The sequence below is a fragment of the Indicator indicator genome, chromosome 39 (assembly GCF_027791375.1).
Source record: "Indicator indicator isolate 239-I01 chromosome 39, UM_Iind_1.1, whole genome shotgun sequence".
Taxonomy (NCBI): Eukaryota; Metazoa; Chordata; class Aves; order Piciformes; family Indicatoridae; genus Indicator; species Indicator indicator.
Genome location: NC_072048.1, coordinates 341,187 through 356,698, shown reverse-complemented (window position 1 = coordinate 356,698; position 15,512 = coordinate 341,187). Strand labels below are relative to the sequence as shown.

At 59.4% G+C, this 15,512-nt stretch overlaps 2 protein-coding genes across 2 annotated transcripts; one reads left to right on the top strand and one right to left on the bottom strand.

Annotated features, from left to right (window-relative positions):
* Positions 1-225: 225 nt before the first annotated feature.
* Positions 226-8,183, bottom strand: RETREG3 (reticulophagy regulator family member 3). The gene is made up of 9 exons (XM_054396783.1): positions 8,002-8,183; positions 7,083-7,189; positions 5,893-5,923; positions 4,726-4,852; positions 3,925-4,009; positions 3,408-3,545; positions 2,859-2,938; positions 2,392-2,524; positions 226-1,944 (listed from the first exon to the last, which is right to left on the bottom strand). Exons 1-9 carry the CDS (start codon positions 8,181-8,183, stop codon positions 1,514-1,516), a joined length of 1,314 nt encoding a protein of 437 aa, XP_054252758.1. The 3' UTR covers positions 226-1,513.
* A 272-nt stretch (positions 8,184-8,455) lies between these two features.
* Positions 8,456-15,244, top strand: TUBG1 (tubulin gamma 1). Its single transcript, XM_054396778.1, has 11 exons — positions 8,456-8,504; positions 8,713-8,825; positions 9,249-9,416; positions 9,642-9,710; positions 10,781-10,860; positions 11,365-11,491; positions 12,014-12,100; positions 12,287-12,436; positions 13,684-13,836; positions 14,106-14,267; positions 14,607-15,244. The coding sequence occupies exons 1-11, from the start codon at positions 8,456-8,458 to the stop codon at positions 14,802-14,804; spliced, it is 1,356 nt and encodes a 451-aa protein (XP_054252753.1). The 3' UTR covers positions 14,805-15,244.
* The last annotated feature ends 268 nt before the right edge of the window (positions 15,245-15,512 follow it).

Below are 15,512 nucleotides of genomic sequence, written 5' to 3'. Positions count from 1 at the left end.
AGAAAGGCAGGAGTGCGGCTGCTGCGATGGGCGGGGACCAGGGAGCCACGCCCCGAGGGGGCGGACCCAAAGGATCCGGCTGTAGCCCCTCTGCGCTCCTCCGCCCTCCGGGAGGCCACCATTCGGCCCGGCCCGGGTCACGCCTGGCTGCTGCAGGGCGGCGCCTCAGCCGGCGAGCGCCGGGACACGGCTTCCGCACGCCCGCGGCACGTGGGGCCCCTCCCCCAAACCCGCACACACCGCTCCATGCCAGCCGCAGAGGCAGTGCTTGTAAGCAGTGCTTGTAAAACGCAACTCATTACCGATAGCCCTCCCGGTACCCGGGGCTGAGGACGCCCTTCTCCCGCCCGACGCCAGCCCCTGCTGAAGCTCGCGGGCGCATTTGGACACATGAGGCAGAAAAAGGGCTCCCTGAAGAGCTTCTTTCTTCACTGCACAGAGGCGACCGGAACCGGGCTCTATGGCTTAGACAAAGCAACGGCAACGGGGCGAGGGCAGGGCCGGAGTCTGCTGGCAGCACCTCTCTCTCCCCTCAGATGCTGGTTTGTTTACATGACCACGATGGGCACAAGCTCCTCGGTCACTGGTGGCTCAGGCTGGTGTCCCCATTCAGTGCACCAGGCTGGAAGCAGGGGCTGTTCCCAAGGTCACCCCGAGTGCCGGGGCAGATCTGGCCAAACCAGCCCCACCCCTCCCTCCTCCAGCCAACCCAAGAGGCTCTGTCAGGGCAAAGGCTGGGTCTCCGCTGTCCAACCCAATGTGTGCTGGGGGAGCATGGAGAGGTTCCACAAAGCATTAGTCCACAATCTCAGGAAAGCAAGACAAGAGCAGCTGCCACAGGTGATGTACTTCACAGGGCTCTGGTCACAGTTGGTGTCTTATTGCCAGTGTCTCTTACAAAACATCACTAGAAAGCAGGAACACAGGGCTGGGGCAATGGCAAATACAAACACTGTGGTCAGACAACCACTGGGCCCACAGCAGGAGCAGGGAAACTGTTCCTACCCAGATATTGCTGGGAGAGAAGACTTGGATTCTGTGGACATCTCGGGAGCAGGAATGGTTGTCTCAGATGAAACAGCATTGAGTCCCAGACTGTCAGTCCAAGGAGAAAAAGAATCCTGTTCACCCAGTTAGTTACACAGCAGTCCTGGAAGATTGGCTTTGGGATTGTCCTTGCTGACACCAGCTCAGTCTGAGCAGTGGCCGCTGGAGCTGCAACACCAGAGTTATTGTCTTAGGCAAGGAGATTTGAAGCAAGCAGCATCCTGGCAGTCAGTGCAGGGCAATGGTGATTGTGGGGCTCTCACATCAGTGCCTTTCTCTACGAGTTACCAGTGCAGTTTATTTTCAAACCCAAGCAAGACTACAGAGTCAGAGTGGTGCTCCCAGGGTTGGCTGTCACTTCACTCATACTCACACAGGAGACCATCTAGAGAACTGTGCAAAGCTTCTCCTTCCAGGGCTCCCTCCATGATGCACAACAGAAAACCAGAGGGAGGTGCTGGGGGTCTTACTGGCCACGTGAGCCAGCAGGATCCAGCTGGCTCAGCTCAGACTGATCCAACAGTTCAAAGTCATCTCCTTCCACGTCCGTGTCCAAGTCTGAGCTGCCTGCTCTGAGGAAAGGCTTCGCAGCTCTCTGGGGGTGCTCACTGGGTGAGGAGCCTGCCTGAGGGGCTCCCGACAGTGCCAGCTGGATCATGCCCCGGGTGACAAAGTCAGCAATGTTGTTAGTGAGGTGCTGCATGTCTGGCAGTGTGCCCAGCTCCTGCTCAGATGGCAGGTGCAGATCCTCTGTTGCTTGCGAGCGCAAGGCCAGGCTGGGGATCCCAATGCTGGTGTCATCCTCCTCATCTAAGCCAGGTGCTTCTGGGTTTATGCAAGGGAAGTCAGGGAGATCCCTGGCAAAAGATTCTTCTGGGTCACTGTGCCCATCCAGGTCTAGAGAAGAAGAATGTGCTTTGAACACACAGCAAACCCCTGCAGCCAGGGCAGGCAGCTCATAGGGCTGGGCTACCTCCTCCAGGACAGACCAAACACTTTCACCTCCCCTCACAGCTACTTGGGATGCCAGTGACCTCCCAGTTCACTCCAAGGAGTGCAGATGCTGCACCACACACTGACAAAGTAAAGCATCCCCTGTCCCAGGCTGGCTGCTGCAGCCTCTCTCCCTGCAGCCAGAGAGCAGCAGAGCCTCTGCAGAGAAGCTGCCACTGCTTCCAGGAAGCACCACGGGAAGGAAGCTCAGCCCTGAACAAAGAGGGAGCTCCAGCTTGTCTCAGCCAGCAATAGACATGACACAGTGAGGCATCCAGACCCCCCTCCAGCCCATCACAGCAGCTCATGCTCAGTGTTCCACACCTTCCAGAGCTGCCCAGTTGCCCTCACCTTCAGATCCCTCAGTCAAGGGGGTCTGGCCCCGGGAAAGGTTGAAGATTCCATTCTCTGTGTAGGAAACCTCCACGTCTGAGTGCTCTGAGTCTGAGATGGTTAACTCCTTGGCAACCAGAGAGTCATCCAGCTGGGGAACAGGAGACAGGAGTCAAATACTGCAAAGCTTACTGCTGTGCCTCAAGACCAAACATATGATCCAGTGGCTGCCAGTTAAACCCAGTCATCATGGGGGGCTGGCAGCTAAGGCTCATTTCACACTTTCCTAGGAGGCTGTAGGTGGTACAAGGAGCTCTGGACATGCTTGAGTGAGAACAACAAAGGCCTCTACAAAAGGAGACCATCCTCATCTGATCTGCCACCACAGCTCTGCTGCAACATGCTGGGCACAGGGCCATGCGTGGCACAGTCCTGCCAGGTGAACTGCTCCTGTTCAGCTGAGCTCTTCCCCTTCCTTTGGTTACCTTGGGGCAGAAGGCAGCCAGCTCCTCCTCACTGTCACTCCCATCCTCCATAGCCTCCTGGTGAAGGGCTCTGCGACGCACTGCCAGAAATCAGAGCTCGTTACTGCCCCAGGACAGGGCTGTGGGACCAGCCCAGTGCCCAGCAGCAGACACCTCAGCTGGCAAGCTTGGCCATAGCACAACCCAGCTGGCTCTGTTCCACAGCAGAGTAACGTGGTCATTTCTGACCTGGGCTGCCGCAAAGCTGCTGCTGAGATGAATGTTTAGCAGCCACCTTGCACTGAGTCCTCCCTCTTGTCGGTGCAGCTGCCATGTGGAACAGGCAGCTCTGGCAGCTGAGAAGGGGAGCAGCTCAGCACCACGAAGAGCTTACGGCAGTCGCTCCTTGGGAGCTCCTGTGCAGGCAGACCTGCTTTGCTTCCTTCCCAATGCAGCACCAAGTATTTAGCAAGGGCAGTGGAGAGGCAGCCATGCCAGACACACAGCCCCTGCCTGTCCCAGGGCCCAAGATGTGTACGGAAGGGTCAGGACCGGGGCACAGAGACTTACATTGCTTCTCTCGCTGCCTGGAGATGATGTAGCCTCGGACACTGAAATCCAGCCGCTGCAGAGCTGGCTCCAGCCTCAGGTACAAGCGCTGCCCCAGCCTGTGGTACACAGCAAGGGGCCACAGCAGGATGAGGAGCACTGGGTGAGTGGGAATGCTGGTTAGGAGCTTGCTCAGGACACACACATACTGCCTGTTTTGCCATGCAGTGCAGCATGCACTGAAGTGTGCAGTGCATGCAGGAGGCTGCTAGAACTCCACCAGTCTAACCCCATGGGGAGGCCAGCTCCGAGTGCTCAAACTTGTGGTTATCAAGCACTCAGACGCATTCTCTGTAAACCACAGACCTCAGAGTCCTGGTCAGGAACCACCACACTCCAGGCAGAATGTACCAATTTCAGTTTTGAAGCCATTCACAGAAGCTTTCTCTCTAAGCAGGGCAGCCCCAGCCCTCGGACACGCCGACCCCACACAGCTCTGCCCCTCCTGATACAGCCCTGCTGGCCGAGCTCTACTTACACAGCAGGTAGGAGAGCAGAAGCCCAGGGATGTACCGGCCCAGGACAGCCAGGAAAGTAAAGACTCCACAGGCTAGAAGGCAAAACTGGAGACATGGGAGGCAGTTAGTGCCCAGGGCTGAGCAGCATTCACCCAGTTCCTGTCTTGTCCTCTACAGATTCTGGGTCAAGTCATAACTCTACTGCCAGGGAAGCCTTCCTAGCACTCAGGTGCCCCTCTGCAGCACCAATGCAGACACAGGAGGTAGGAAACCTCCCTTGGTGACCTTCCATGATTTCAGAGCTACAGGCAGCAGACCAGGGCCCTGCCTCAGAAGATGAGCAGCTTCCCAGAGCCCCTAAATTAAAAGCAAGGCAGAGGCTAAAGAAGAGAGAACTCTTCAGGGTAAAAAGGACAAGGACAGGACCAGTAGGTTACAGGCTTCTCTTTGCATAAGCCTCAAAAAAAGATGAAAAAAAAAAAAAAACAACCACCCAAGCCAGACACTTTCTCCAGCTCCAGAGGAGTTTGACAGACACTTAGAAAAGCCAGAAAGTTGCAGGAGGAGCAGTTAAGCTTTCATCTCAATGCTGCAGGCAGACTGACATTGGCTTTCTCTTCCCTCCTGCTCAGCCTCATTCTTCTTGCCCCTGCTTTCTACTCCTCTCCACTTAATGGCTACTTTGTTGTAGGAGGCCTTCCATGGTGACATCTCATATCTCAAATGCTCAGCCAATGCTGGGTGCCACCATGGGAGGACACCAGTATTCAGCAGAGGCTCCATACCACGCATCTCATAAGCTGAGGTCTCTACGTTCTCACCTTGCCAGGGTTTTGCCTCTTGAAAACCAGGAGATTACTGAAGAAGTTGGTCCCAACCACCCATCCTTCAGCCAGATGGTGGCAGAGTTCTGGCATCCCGAGCAGTCGAGGGTGGACATAGCCCCAGCTGCAGTGAAGGTAAGAGTTCAGAGCAGGCATCAGTGCCTCAGTCAGTGCAGAGGTCACTTCTTACAAACTCCTCTCAGTAGTTACCTCTCCTCTCCCCCTGTGCTGAGCTCTGAAGCTGAGGCCCAGCCTGCCCTTGCCCACCACCTCCCCACAAACAGCACTCCTGCCAAGGCTCTGTGCATGCCCCAGCTGTCCCCAGCAGCAGAATTTCATCCCCCAGCTGTGGGCTCAGACCAGCTTCCATGCTGCTGGAGGGAAAGGGCAGTGCAGGAGCAGATCAAGGGAATCCATCCTCTTTTTCTGCCTTTAGTCAGCTGCAGCCTCAGGGACTCAGCACAGGGTCTACAAGCAGCATGGAACCTTGCTGCTGGGTTAGGCCAGGGGCATTGGCAAGCTCTGCCGGTGCTTCTTAGGTGCCAGTCACAAGCACTCAGGGCTAGCAGCAGCTCCTTTTGTACTTGGGCCTCTTGAAAACAAGACATAAGAAGCTGTCTTTTGGCAAGAGCTAAAGTGATTAATGAGGAGCTGAGCAACCAGCAGCAAGGTGTGTCAGACACAGGAGGGTGCCATTAGCAGGACAACACCCCAGCATTTCCCAACACATAATGAGTGCTGCAGTCAGACCATAGCTATGCAGCAATAGCTTCAGGAGCAGGCTTGTTAAATACTCCCTGTCAGGACTCAAGCACTTCATTAGTCCCAGAAGAAATGCTGTTCTGCTGCTCTTAGAGGCCCTTACAAAAGGAGCTGCACCTCTAATTTAAGGGTGCAGGGGGAAGCGGCAGGGGCAGTTTTGCAGTTGCCCAGGCATTACTGGAGGCCAGGATGAGGGCAAACAGCAAGTGCCTGGGCCATTCAAAAACCTCTGGGCTGGGGCCATTCAAAAACCTCTCCCAGAAGCTCAGAGTCCAGGGCTTCTTCCTTCGTCCACTGAGCAGCTCCCTTCTCCCCCCTCCAAGCAGCCCAGGTCACCAGCACGTGCGAGCAGTAAGGACAGGGTGTGACAGCAGAAGGGCACACAGCAGAGCAGTTTCCTACCTCTCACTGTCTACCTCGCCAGGTCTTGCCCCTACAACAACACGAAGGACAAACACTGTTAGTCGTGGAGAGTCTGCTAGGGAGTGCTGAGCTCCTGGAATCTCAGTGAGGCTTTCATGAGCTGGGGAACTCCTGAAGTCCTTAACTGCAGCTCAGAACTGCAGAAGCACTGCTCTGCAGCATGTTCTGAACACAGGTACATGACAGAATAAGACTGCTGGAGCCTCCCTGCTGCTCCTCACTGCCTGTGGGACGTTTCCTGGAAGGCTGCTCCAGTTACACTGACAAACAACATCAAAAGATATCTGTGCCTCCCCACCCCACAGCCTGCAGCTGGTGGAGGCAGCACAGCTTGTTGCTGAGAGATAGCAGCCAGCCAGGCTGGGCTCTGAAGAGTGCCCCTGAGATGCAGCAGCTACCCTGACACACTGAAATCAGGGCTCTGAGGGAGATGCAGACACCTCCTGGTAAGTCAGAATGTTTCAGCTATAGAGCCTGAGCCAAGCTGCTTCTAGAAGCCATGGAAAGGTTTAAAGGCTTCCCAAGAACTACAGAGAACAGCTGAAAAGAGAGCTGGGAGCTGTACTTGGGAGTTCGCTCAGGAACCACCCTGGGAGCACACAAGCCACCCACACTGCCTCCAAAGCAGCCTGCCCAGGCACAGCTAACCCTGAGCTGCTATGGGGCTGTGACTGTGAGCACAGCAGCATCACAAACTGCTCTGTCTGCTACAGCTTCAGACGAGCCTCACGAACAGCCATTAACCCTGTCCAAGGCTCTGCTCCGCAGCAGGGCTGGGACTTTGTCCTAAAGCATGGAGCTGGTTGATTACAGATCCTGAGAAATCCAGACATGTCCCACATGTGCTCTGAGTTCCTGCTCTGGTTCCCAAGGCCCAGAAGGTGAATCACTGCCTGAGCCTGCACTGCCTGAGCCTGCACTGCCTCACGCACACCAGCACAGCTTCCTCTTCCCCCAGTGTGAGCAGCACAGAAAGCTCTTTTCACATTTATCTTGGCGATGTTTTTCCAGCCCCAGCAAGGACACACCTATGGTGTTCCTGCCTGCTTCTAGGCTCACAAAGACACCCAGGATTTTAACTGCTTAACTCCTGGCAGTGCAGAGCATGCACTTCTGGGGCTAAACCCAGTACTTGGTCAACTGAAATCAGCTCAAATGTTGTGACTTACCTCCAATTTGAGGCCAGATTTTGTGCTTCCACTGATCTAGACAAACAACTACCATGAGGATGAGCGAGACCAGGAACAGCAAGCGAAGGGAAGTCAGAGCAAAAAACCTATGGGGAAGAAACAAACAAATCAGCACCAACTGTGTCTGTGCAACACACAAATGGGGCAACACAAACTAACTCAAAATCAGTCACTAGAAACAGAACCAGGGAAGCAAGCAAGAGCCTACAGCCAGCATCCACGGGGCTGCTTTAGTGACCTGTGCCTGCTCCTGTCATTTCCAGCAGCCCTGGCTCACAGCTCTGCTCCCAGCAGGGCTTCTTAGCTTGTCTGAGGCAAGCAGCATCTGCTGCCCTTCCTCCACCGCCTGCAGATGGGTTTGGGGTGTGCTGATTAGATAAAAGGAAAACATGCTGACGGGGAGAGAGCTGAAGCAGACATCAGTATTTCCAGGTCCCCTTTCGTCTGCCAGAACAGGTCAGGTTCTCAAGCCCTGAGGCCGGCTGCTTCTGTCCCAGCTCCAGCTGTGAGCTGGCCGCAGCCAGCACAGGGCCCGGTGTCCGGCAATCCCCGAAGGAGCACTCCTCCCAGGCGGACGTGCTCAGCAGGGCCCCGGAGAAGGGGACGAGAAGCCGAAAGCGTGCTGCCGGGCAGACCACGGGCCTTCGCCCACCGAAACTCAGGGCCACGGGGGGAAGGCAGCAAACAAACCCTCCCGCAGCCCGGGGCGTTCCGCGGGGAGCCGACGCGGGGCTGCCCGCACCCGCTCTGTCGCAGCAAGTAGCCTCAGGAGGACGCGCCTGTCGACACCGGGACCGCTCCGCAGCCCAGCACCCCCGCGGAGGAGCGGCCCCAGACCCCGACCCCGCCGCCTCTCGCCCCCGCGCTAGCCACGCTCGGGCCCACGCTGCGCGCTTACCAAAAGAGGCCGTGCGCCGCCGCCCACCACAGCGCGCTGCGGCCCGGCCGCTCCCACACCAACGCGGCCTGCGCGGCGCTCAGCAGCGGCTCGTAGGGCCCCAGGCGGCCCCGCAGCGCCGCGCTCAGAGCCTGCACCATCTGCTGCCGCTCGCCCGGCCCGCCGGACCCCACCGCCGCCATCGCTCCCTCACGACATCAACATCCGCCTGCCGCCGATATGGCAGCCCCCAGGGGCGCCGGAAGCAAGGCCCTTCAAGGGCGCCGCCATCTTTCCGCATGCGCGGCCAGAGTCGCCTGCAGGGCGCACGTGCATTGCCTGGGAGGGGATAGGCGTCTGCCGGAAGTGGGTCGCGCGCACGCGCACTACCGTTGGCGCGGGGCGGGAGACGCGGCTGGGAAGGGGAGCCGGCGGCGAACGGAGCGGAGCGGAGCGGAGCCGATCCTCGGCCGCCATGCCGCGGGAGATCATCACCCTGCAGCTGGGCCAGTGCGGAAACCAAAGTGAGTGGGCGCCCGGGGCCGGCGGCGGCGGGGCCGGGTCGAGGGAACGCGCCCCGGGCGGGGCCAGGATGCTGTAGGAGGCGTGGACGAGGCCTATCGGACCGCGGCGGGGCGTACCAAGACGGGGCGGGGCCTTGAGAAGGGGGATGCCCCAGGCTCTGCCCCAGCCTGGCCCGGCCCGGCCCCTCTCACCGTGCGCCCCCCATAGTCGGGTTCGAGTTCTGGAAGCAGCTCTGTGCCGAGCATGGCATCAGCCCCGAGGGCATCGTGGAGGAGTTCGCCACCGAGGGCACCGACCGCAAGGACGTCTTCTTCTACCAGGTACCACCAGTCCCGGCCCCTTCCCATGCAGCCTCTGCCTGCCCTCCCAGCCGCATCGACGGGCACCTCTGTGCCCACTCTCGCTCTGCTTCCTGGTCAGGGAGCTCTGGGCTGATGCTGGCCCCTCTGGGCTGATGCTGTTCTGCCTGGCAGCCTCTGCTGAGGGCTCCTGCCCGGCGGCATGCTGCCAGCCGCCTGCCTGCACTCCTGGAGATGGGCACGGTGTGGAGGCAGGCAGGAGGCTGAGGCTGCTATGGCCACCACCTGACGTCAGTGCTGTGAGCTGAGCCAGTTAGGGAAGAGCCACCCCCGAGCTTGCCGGCGCTGGGTTCCGCTGCAGGCTGCACGGAGGGGCTGCAGCAGGGGGTGTCCCTGCGTGTCCCTGCGTGCACCGTGCGCTGCTGAGGCTGCCCCTGGCCACAGGCAGACGATGAGCACTACATCCCCCGCGCCGTGCTGCTGGACCTGGAGCCCCGTGTCATCCACTCCATCCTCAACTCTCCGTACGCCAACCTCTACAACCCAGAGAACATTTACCTGTCTGAGCACGGTGGTGGAGCCGGCAACAACTGGGCCAGTGGCTTCTCACAGGTACCACTTCCCTGGGCCGAGGCTGTGGCCTGGCTGCCCCCTGGCAGGCTCATGGGTGGCTTCTGGAGGAAACTCTGAAATTTGGCAGGGGCTGATGCTTGCCACTTTGTGACTGCCTGGGTGCAGGTCACACTGCCAGCCTCACTTGGCTTCACACCAGGCTGGAGGAGCTCTGCTCCAGTTCCTGTGGGAAAGGAGCAAAGTCTGCTGTGGTCACTCTTGCAGGGAGAAAAAATCCACGAAGATATTTTTGATATAATAGACAGAGAGGCCGATGGCAGCGACAGTTTGGAAGTAAGTCCTAGGATTGGGATCTGGTTGCCATGCTTGGGGTTTCTTTGAGCCAGGCTGCTCATTTCTGAGGCTGAACTCAGGTCCCTGGTGCACACAAATGTGCTGGGCTTGCTCCTAGGTGCTGAGCAGAGAACATGTAGTCAGGGAGCTAGGGAAAGGAGACCTTACACAGCAGGACTACATCTGCCCAGCTTCTCCAGAAAACTTCTTACTGTTTGCTCTCCCTCAGACACTGCTTGCCTTGGGCTATTCCTGCAGGATACAGTCTACAGTAAGAGTTCCAGGAATTGTGATGCTTTTTTCTTGCCCCATTCCACCTTGCTCCCTGTGGCTCTCCTCCCATCAGCTGAAGCAGGACACACTTAGTTCGTCCTGCAGTGCAGGCCCCATGGGTCAGGAGGGCTGTGCTGGAATGAGCAAAGCAGAGCAGGGAGCCTGGGGCTGCCAGCAGGATGGTTTAGACCCAGAGCTGCTGGGTGCTCTGAAACCCATAGAATGGGCAGAGGCAGCTGCAGCTTCATTCCTCATCCTGCCAAGGGAAAGGAGCAGCAGGGCACCAACAGCTCTTTGGCTGCTTTGCTGTGTGCCACTGGCAGGACCTTGGCCACCATCCTTGTACCTCCATTTCCTGTGCTGGGCTCCCTGGTGTTTGTGTCAGGTTGTCACATGGCAAAAGGGGACAGGAAAATGTCATTGTCAAATAAGTGAGCAGAAGGTCCAAGAGCTCTCTGTGGGACCTGCAGCAGGTGGGAACTGCCCTGGAGCTGGGCAGAGAGAGTTTGTGACATTGGAGCTGTTCTGAGTTCTGCTCTGGGGTGGGAGCAGATCAGGAGGCTCTTGGGCAGCAGCTATGGTGTGTGCAGAGCTGTGGATTCCACCTGCTCAGCAGAAGTGGCTGAGGAGCCCATGGCTGCCACTGTCTGGGGGAGCCAGGGTGCCCTCTGCAGCCGCCAGTCCCAGCTCTCTGCTGTCAGTAGGGTTCTTGCCATGGCTGCCAAGGCTGTGCTGGCAGTGGCACAGCTCCTGGGCTGAGCTGGGCTGACAGCTGTCTGCCTTCTGCTTCCTTCCAGGGCTTTGTGCTTTGCCACTCCATCGCTGGTGGCACAGGCTCCGGGCTGGGCTCATACCTGCTGGAAAGGCTGAACGACAGGTGAGGCCATGCCCAACCTGGCCCTGCTGGGCACCCTGCCAACGGGGGAGCTGCAGAGCTGACTCAGAGCCACCCCACCCCCACCCAAACACTACCTTGTGCAATGCCTGGCATGTTGCCCACGGAAGGAATGGCTCCTGATACGCCTAGGAACTTCAGAGGCTCTAGGAACGGGCTCTGCTGTCCAGACTCTGCCTTTCCTCAGCCATCCCTACCTGGCAGCTGCCTTCTGGCATCCTGACTGCTTGGGGGTGGGGGGTGGAGCTGTGGGCTCTGCTGCCATCCCTGCCTGCTGCAGATCACAGCCTCTTGCAGAGGGTGGCTCAGCCTGGCCCACAGCCTCTCTGGCAGCTCCTCTGCTGCTGGGGCAGGCACTGCTGGGACAAATCCTCTCCCAGGATGACTCACTGCTGTCCTGAGCCCTGGAGGCAGCAAAGAGCTGGTGGGAAGAGAGAGCCCTAGCCTGGTGCTGTTAACCCTTGGGTGGCTGCACTCTCTCCCCAGGTATCCCAAGAAGCTGGTGGAGACCTATTCAGTGTTCCCAAACCAGGATGAGATGAGTGATGTCGTCGTGCAGCCCTACAACTCCCTGCTGACACTGAAGAGGCTGACCCAGAATGCTGACTGCGTGGTGAGAGCCCACCCAGTGTGCTGCCAGCCCTGCAGCCAGCCGCTGTGGGCAGCCCCGTCCCAGCTGCTCAGATGTGCCTATTCCCTCTGCTGGAGCTGTGTGATGCCCCAGGCACCTCGGTCCAGGGCTGAGCAGATGTGGTGGCTCTGGAGACAAGGGCTCTGAGCTGCCCCCAGCTGAGCTGCCCAGCTTGGCATCTCCCCAGCAGACCTTCCCAGGGCAGCAGGGGCTGCCTGTGTGTCCTCAGCTCTGCAGCCTCCTGCCTGGCAGGGCAGGGGCAGCTGTGCCAGAGCTGCTGGGGCTGGCCTGAGGCAGAGCTCTGGGGAGGGCGCTGGTCAGCGTGGCCGAGCCGGGTGCACAGCTCCATTTACAGCATCAGTTACGCTCCACAGATGAGTCAGTGCTTGGGCTGCCACCTGCTGCAGAGGGCTCTGCTAGGCCATGGCACTCAGGGCTGTGCTGACTGAGCCAGTGCCCTGAGCTGCCTTGAGGCTCTCCACAGAGCTGAGTTGTCTCCTGCAGGTGGTCCTGGACAACACAGCCCTGAACCGGATTGCCACAGACCGGCTGCACATTCAGAACCCTTCCTTCTCCCAGATCAACCAGCTGGTGAGGAGGGTTCCTCCCTGCTCCCTGCCCCCTGCAGAAGCTGCTGTGGGGCATCCCCACCCTGCTCAGTCTGGGCTGACCCTGCTTCCTGGGCTGTGCACGGCAGTGGGCAGCCCGGAGCCAGGGTGCCGTGCTCTGCCCAGGGGTGCCACAGGCTTTGGCCACTGAGCCCATGCTGCCCCGCAGGTCTCCACCATCATGTCTGCCAGCACCACCACGCTGCGCTACCCTGGCTACATGAACAACGACCTGATCGGGCTGATCGCCTCTCTCATCCCCACGCCGCGCCTGCACTTCCTCATGACCGGCTACACGCCGCTCACCACCGACCAGTCGGTCAGTGCCCTGCGCCTGCCTTCCTGGCCCCACCCCTGCCGGCCCCCTGCCCTCCCCAGCCCTTCCCCTCCAGGCACCTGCCCCTCCTGGCGCACTCACTTCCAGGCATCTGCCCCTCTGCAGAGCAGCTGCACCTCACCTCCCACAGCCCTGCTGGCAGCTGGCCCTGCGTGCTGCATGTCCCAGGCCATGTCCTCAGCAGGTGACAGCACCACCTGTGCCATGAGTCAGCCCTGCCTGTGCTGAACTACCTGCTGCAGGCCTTGCTGTAGCTGTGGTGGCGCTGGCAGTGCCTACTCTGACCAAAGATGCCTTTGGAAATGATCAGAGGGAGCCCAGGGCTGGCCCTGCCGGTCCTGCCACCCCAGTGGGCTCTGGCCTGGGCCCTTTTGGGTAGAACCCTGTGGATCATTGGCATTTCAAAACTGATCACAGGCTGCAGGCATCAGCCCCTTCCGAGGGCTTAATCTGTCTTTGAGGAGGGAGTCACCACCCTTCAGCTGCTGCCTGTGCTTAGCTTGTCCCCAAGCCAGTGCCCACTCACCCTATGGGACAGAGAGGGCAGTTCTGAGGCACTCACCTGTGCTGGCCATGGCTCCCCTCCCAGCTAATAGCTGCTGTTCTCCTCTCCTGTCTGTGCTTCCTCAGGATATTGCTCAGAGAAGCAAATCTGAAAAGCTGGTGGCTCTGAAAAGGGTACCGAGTGTGCAGGGTCCTGGGAGGAGTGGCGGGGGGGCTCAGCCAGCAGCTCAACCAGTGCCTAGAGTGGGGCTGCCATCACCAAGCTCTCTGTGCCATGAGCACCCCTTTGGGTGCCAGACTTGGGCTGGACAAAGCACTTGGCAGCCCTTGGAGACTGCAGTGGCTGCTCTGCCCATGGGCTCAGCACAGGGCAATGACCTCTCTCCTGCCCCCCACCCTGCACCTTACCTCAGGAGCAGGACAAGACAGAGGTGTGACAGCAACAACCTGAAACAAATCTCTGACCCTCTGCTGAGCTGTGCTGCTGGGGGGCAGCTCTTTGCCCTTGTGTTGGAGCCTCCAGCAACGCTCTGGTTCTCAGCCTGGCTGTGCCCATAATGTGACTTTGGCATTTCCCTGTCCTGCATGTGGCACTGCATGTGGCTCCATCCCTGGGGTAGGGGCTTCTGCATCCAGCTGCTCTCTGCTCCTGTGTGCATGTGCAGGGCAGCAGGAGGGCAAGGGAGCAGCGTGGCCACTGCCCTGAGCCCTGCTGGCATGTGCAGGTGGCCAGTGTGAGGAAGACCACAGTGCTGGATGTGATGAGGAGATTGCTGCAGCCTAAAAATGTGATGGTGTCCACTGGGCGAGACAGGCAGACCAACCACTGCTACATTGCCATTCTCAATATCATCCAGGGGGAGGTGGATCCTACACAGGTGAGCTTCCAGATGGTGATAGCGATAGCACAGCCTGCAGGGGAAGGCACAGTGCTGTGTAGAGACACTGGGGTGAGACCAAGTTGTGCCCAAGAACAGGCTCCAGGTTGCTCCTGTGTGGGCCCCAGCCTCATGTGAAGGACCCTTCCTCCTTGTCCGGAGGAGCCTCCCTCCCTGCCAACTTGTTGAGGCCAGGAGCAGCTCCTGCTACTGCTGGGACCAGGCTGCTTTGCCCACTGCCTGCTGCCTCTCACCGCTTGCCCCACCAGGTTCACAAGAGCCTGCAACGGATCCGGGAGCGGAAGTTAGCCAACTTCATCCCCTGGGGTCCTGCCAGCATCCAGGTGGCTTTGTCACGCAAGTCACCCTACCTGCCCTCGGCACACCGCGTCAGTGGCCTGATGATGGCAAACCACACCAACATCTCCTCAGTGAGCTCCTTCCCCTGCCCGGGCACTGCCAGGGCCCTCCATTGCACTCTGCTGTCCTTGGGATCTGATATGCTGCCAGGCACAAACCCACCTGCGCTGGGGCTCCTGATGATGAGAGGGAGGTGGGCAGCTCCCAGCTGGGGGCCAGCAGAACTTGGGTCTGCTCTGGGGTCCCATCAGTCCTGCTCCACCCCAGTGCTGCTCTCCCAGGAGCAGGCTGCAGCAGGCCTTCCTCTCCCTGGCCAAAGGCAGCCTTGGAGCAAGAGGGGACTGCCCTTACAGCCACAGCCCTGCCCACCCTGCTCATGCCCTGAGCAGTGCCCTGCCCCTGTGCCACAGCTGTTCGAGCGCACGTGCCGGCAGTACGACAAACTGCGCAAGCGAGAGGCCTTCCTGGAGCAGTTCCGCAAGGAGGACATCTTCAAGGACAACTTCGATGAGCTGGACAACTCCCGGGAGATCGTGCAGCAGCTGATCGATGAGTACCACGCGGCCACGCGCCCCGACTACATCTCCTGGGGCACACAGGAGCAGTGAGTGATTCCCCAGGGCTGCCTCTGTGCTCAACAGCAGAGCTCAGTCTGTGCCATGCCCACCCCCAGCACCCCTCAGCGCTGCCTGCTTGTGGGGGAGCTCCGGCTATGCTCCTCACTGGAAGCAGCTCTGCTCCTGAAGACCCTTGGTGGGGGACAGCCTCCACTCCACCATGTGCCCTGGCCCAGGCTGGGACGGGGGCAGCTGTGCCTGGTGCTGGTAAGGGGCCTCCGCCTATGGCAGCGATGCTCACGAGGAGGAAGAGAGCAAAAGGCAGGGGCTTGGAACAGGCCCGGCCCAAAGCCAGGTGCACAAGACCCCTGCAGCCAAAGGCTCTGTGTGGCTGAGCCAGTCCTTGCCCTAGACGGGAGCTGTGTTACTCCTTCAGCAGATGAGACCTGGGGCACAGGCTCAAGCTATATTTTTGTAGTTATTTTGCTTTAATAAAGGCTGTTCCTGCACTGACACTGCCTGCACGGCTCTCGAGCCAGTGGCTGGGCAGGAGGCAGCTGCCATCAACTGGGGTCCTGGCAGGGTGGGAACATGGCCCAGGGCTGCTGCTCACCTCCACGTCCCAGTGGTGCCATGGCCAGGAGCCAGGCAGCAGCATGGGTCCAAGGCTATGCTGGGTGCCTGCTGTGACAGAGCCAGAAATACTGGCAGGACCTGCCCTGTTCTGCCCGTGCCATTGACCAGGGACAGCAGCCATCA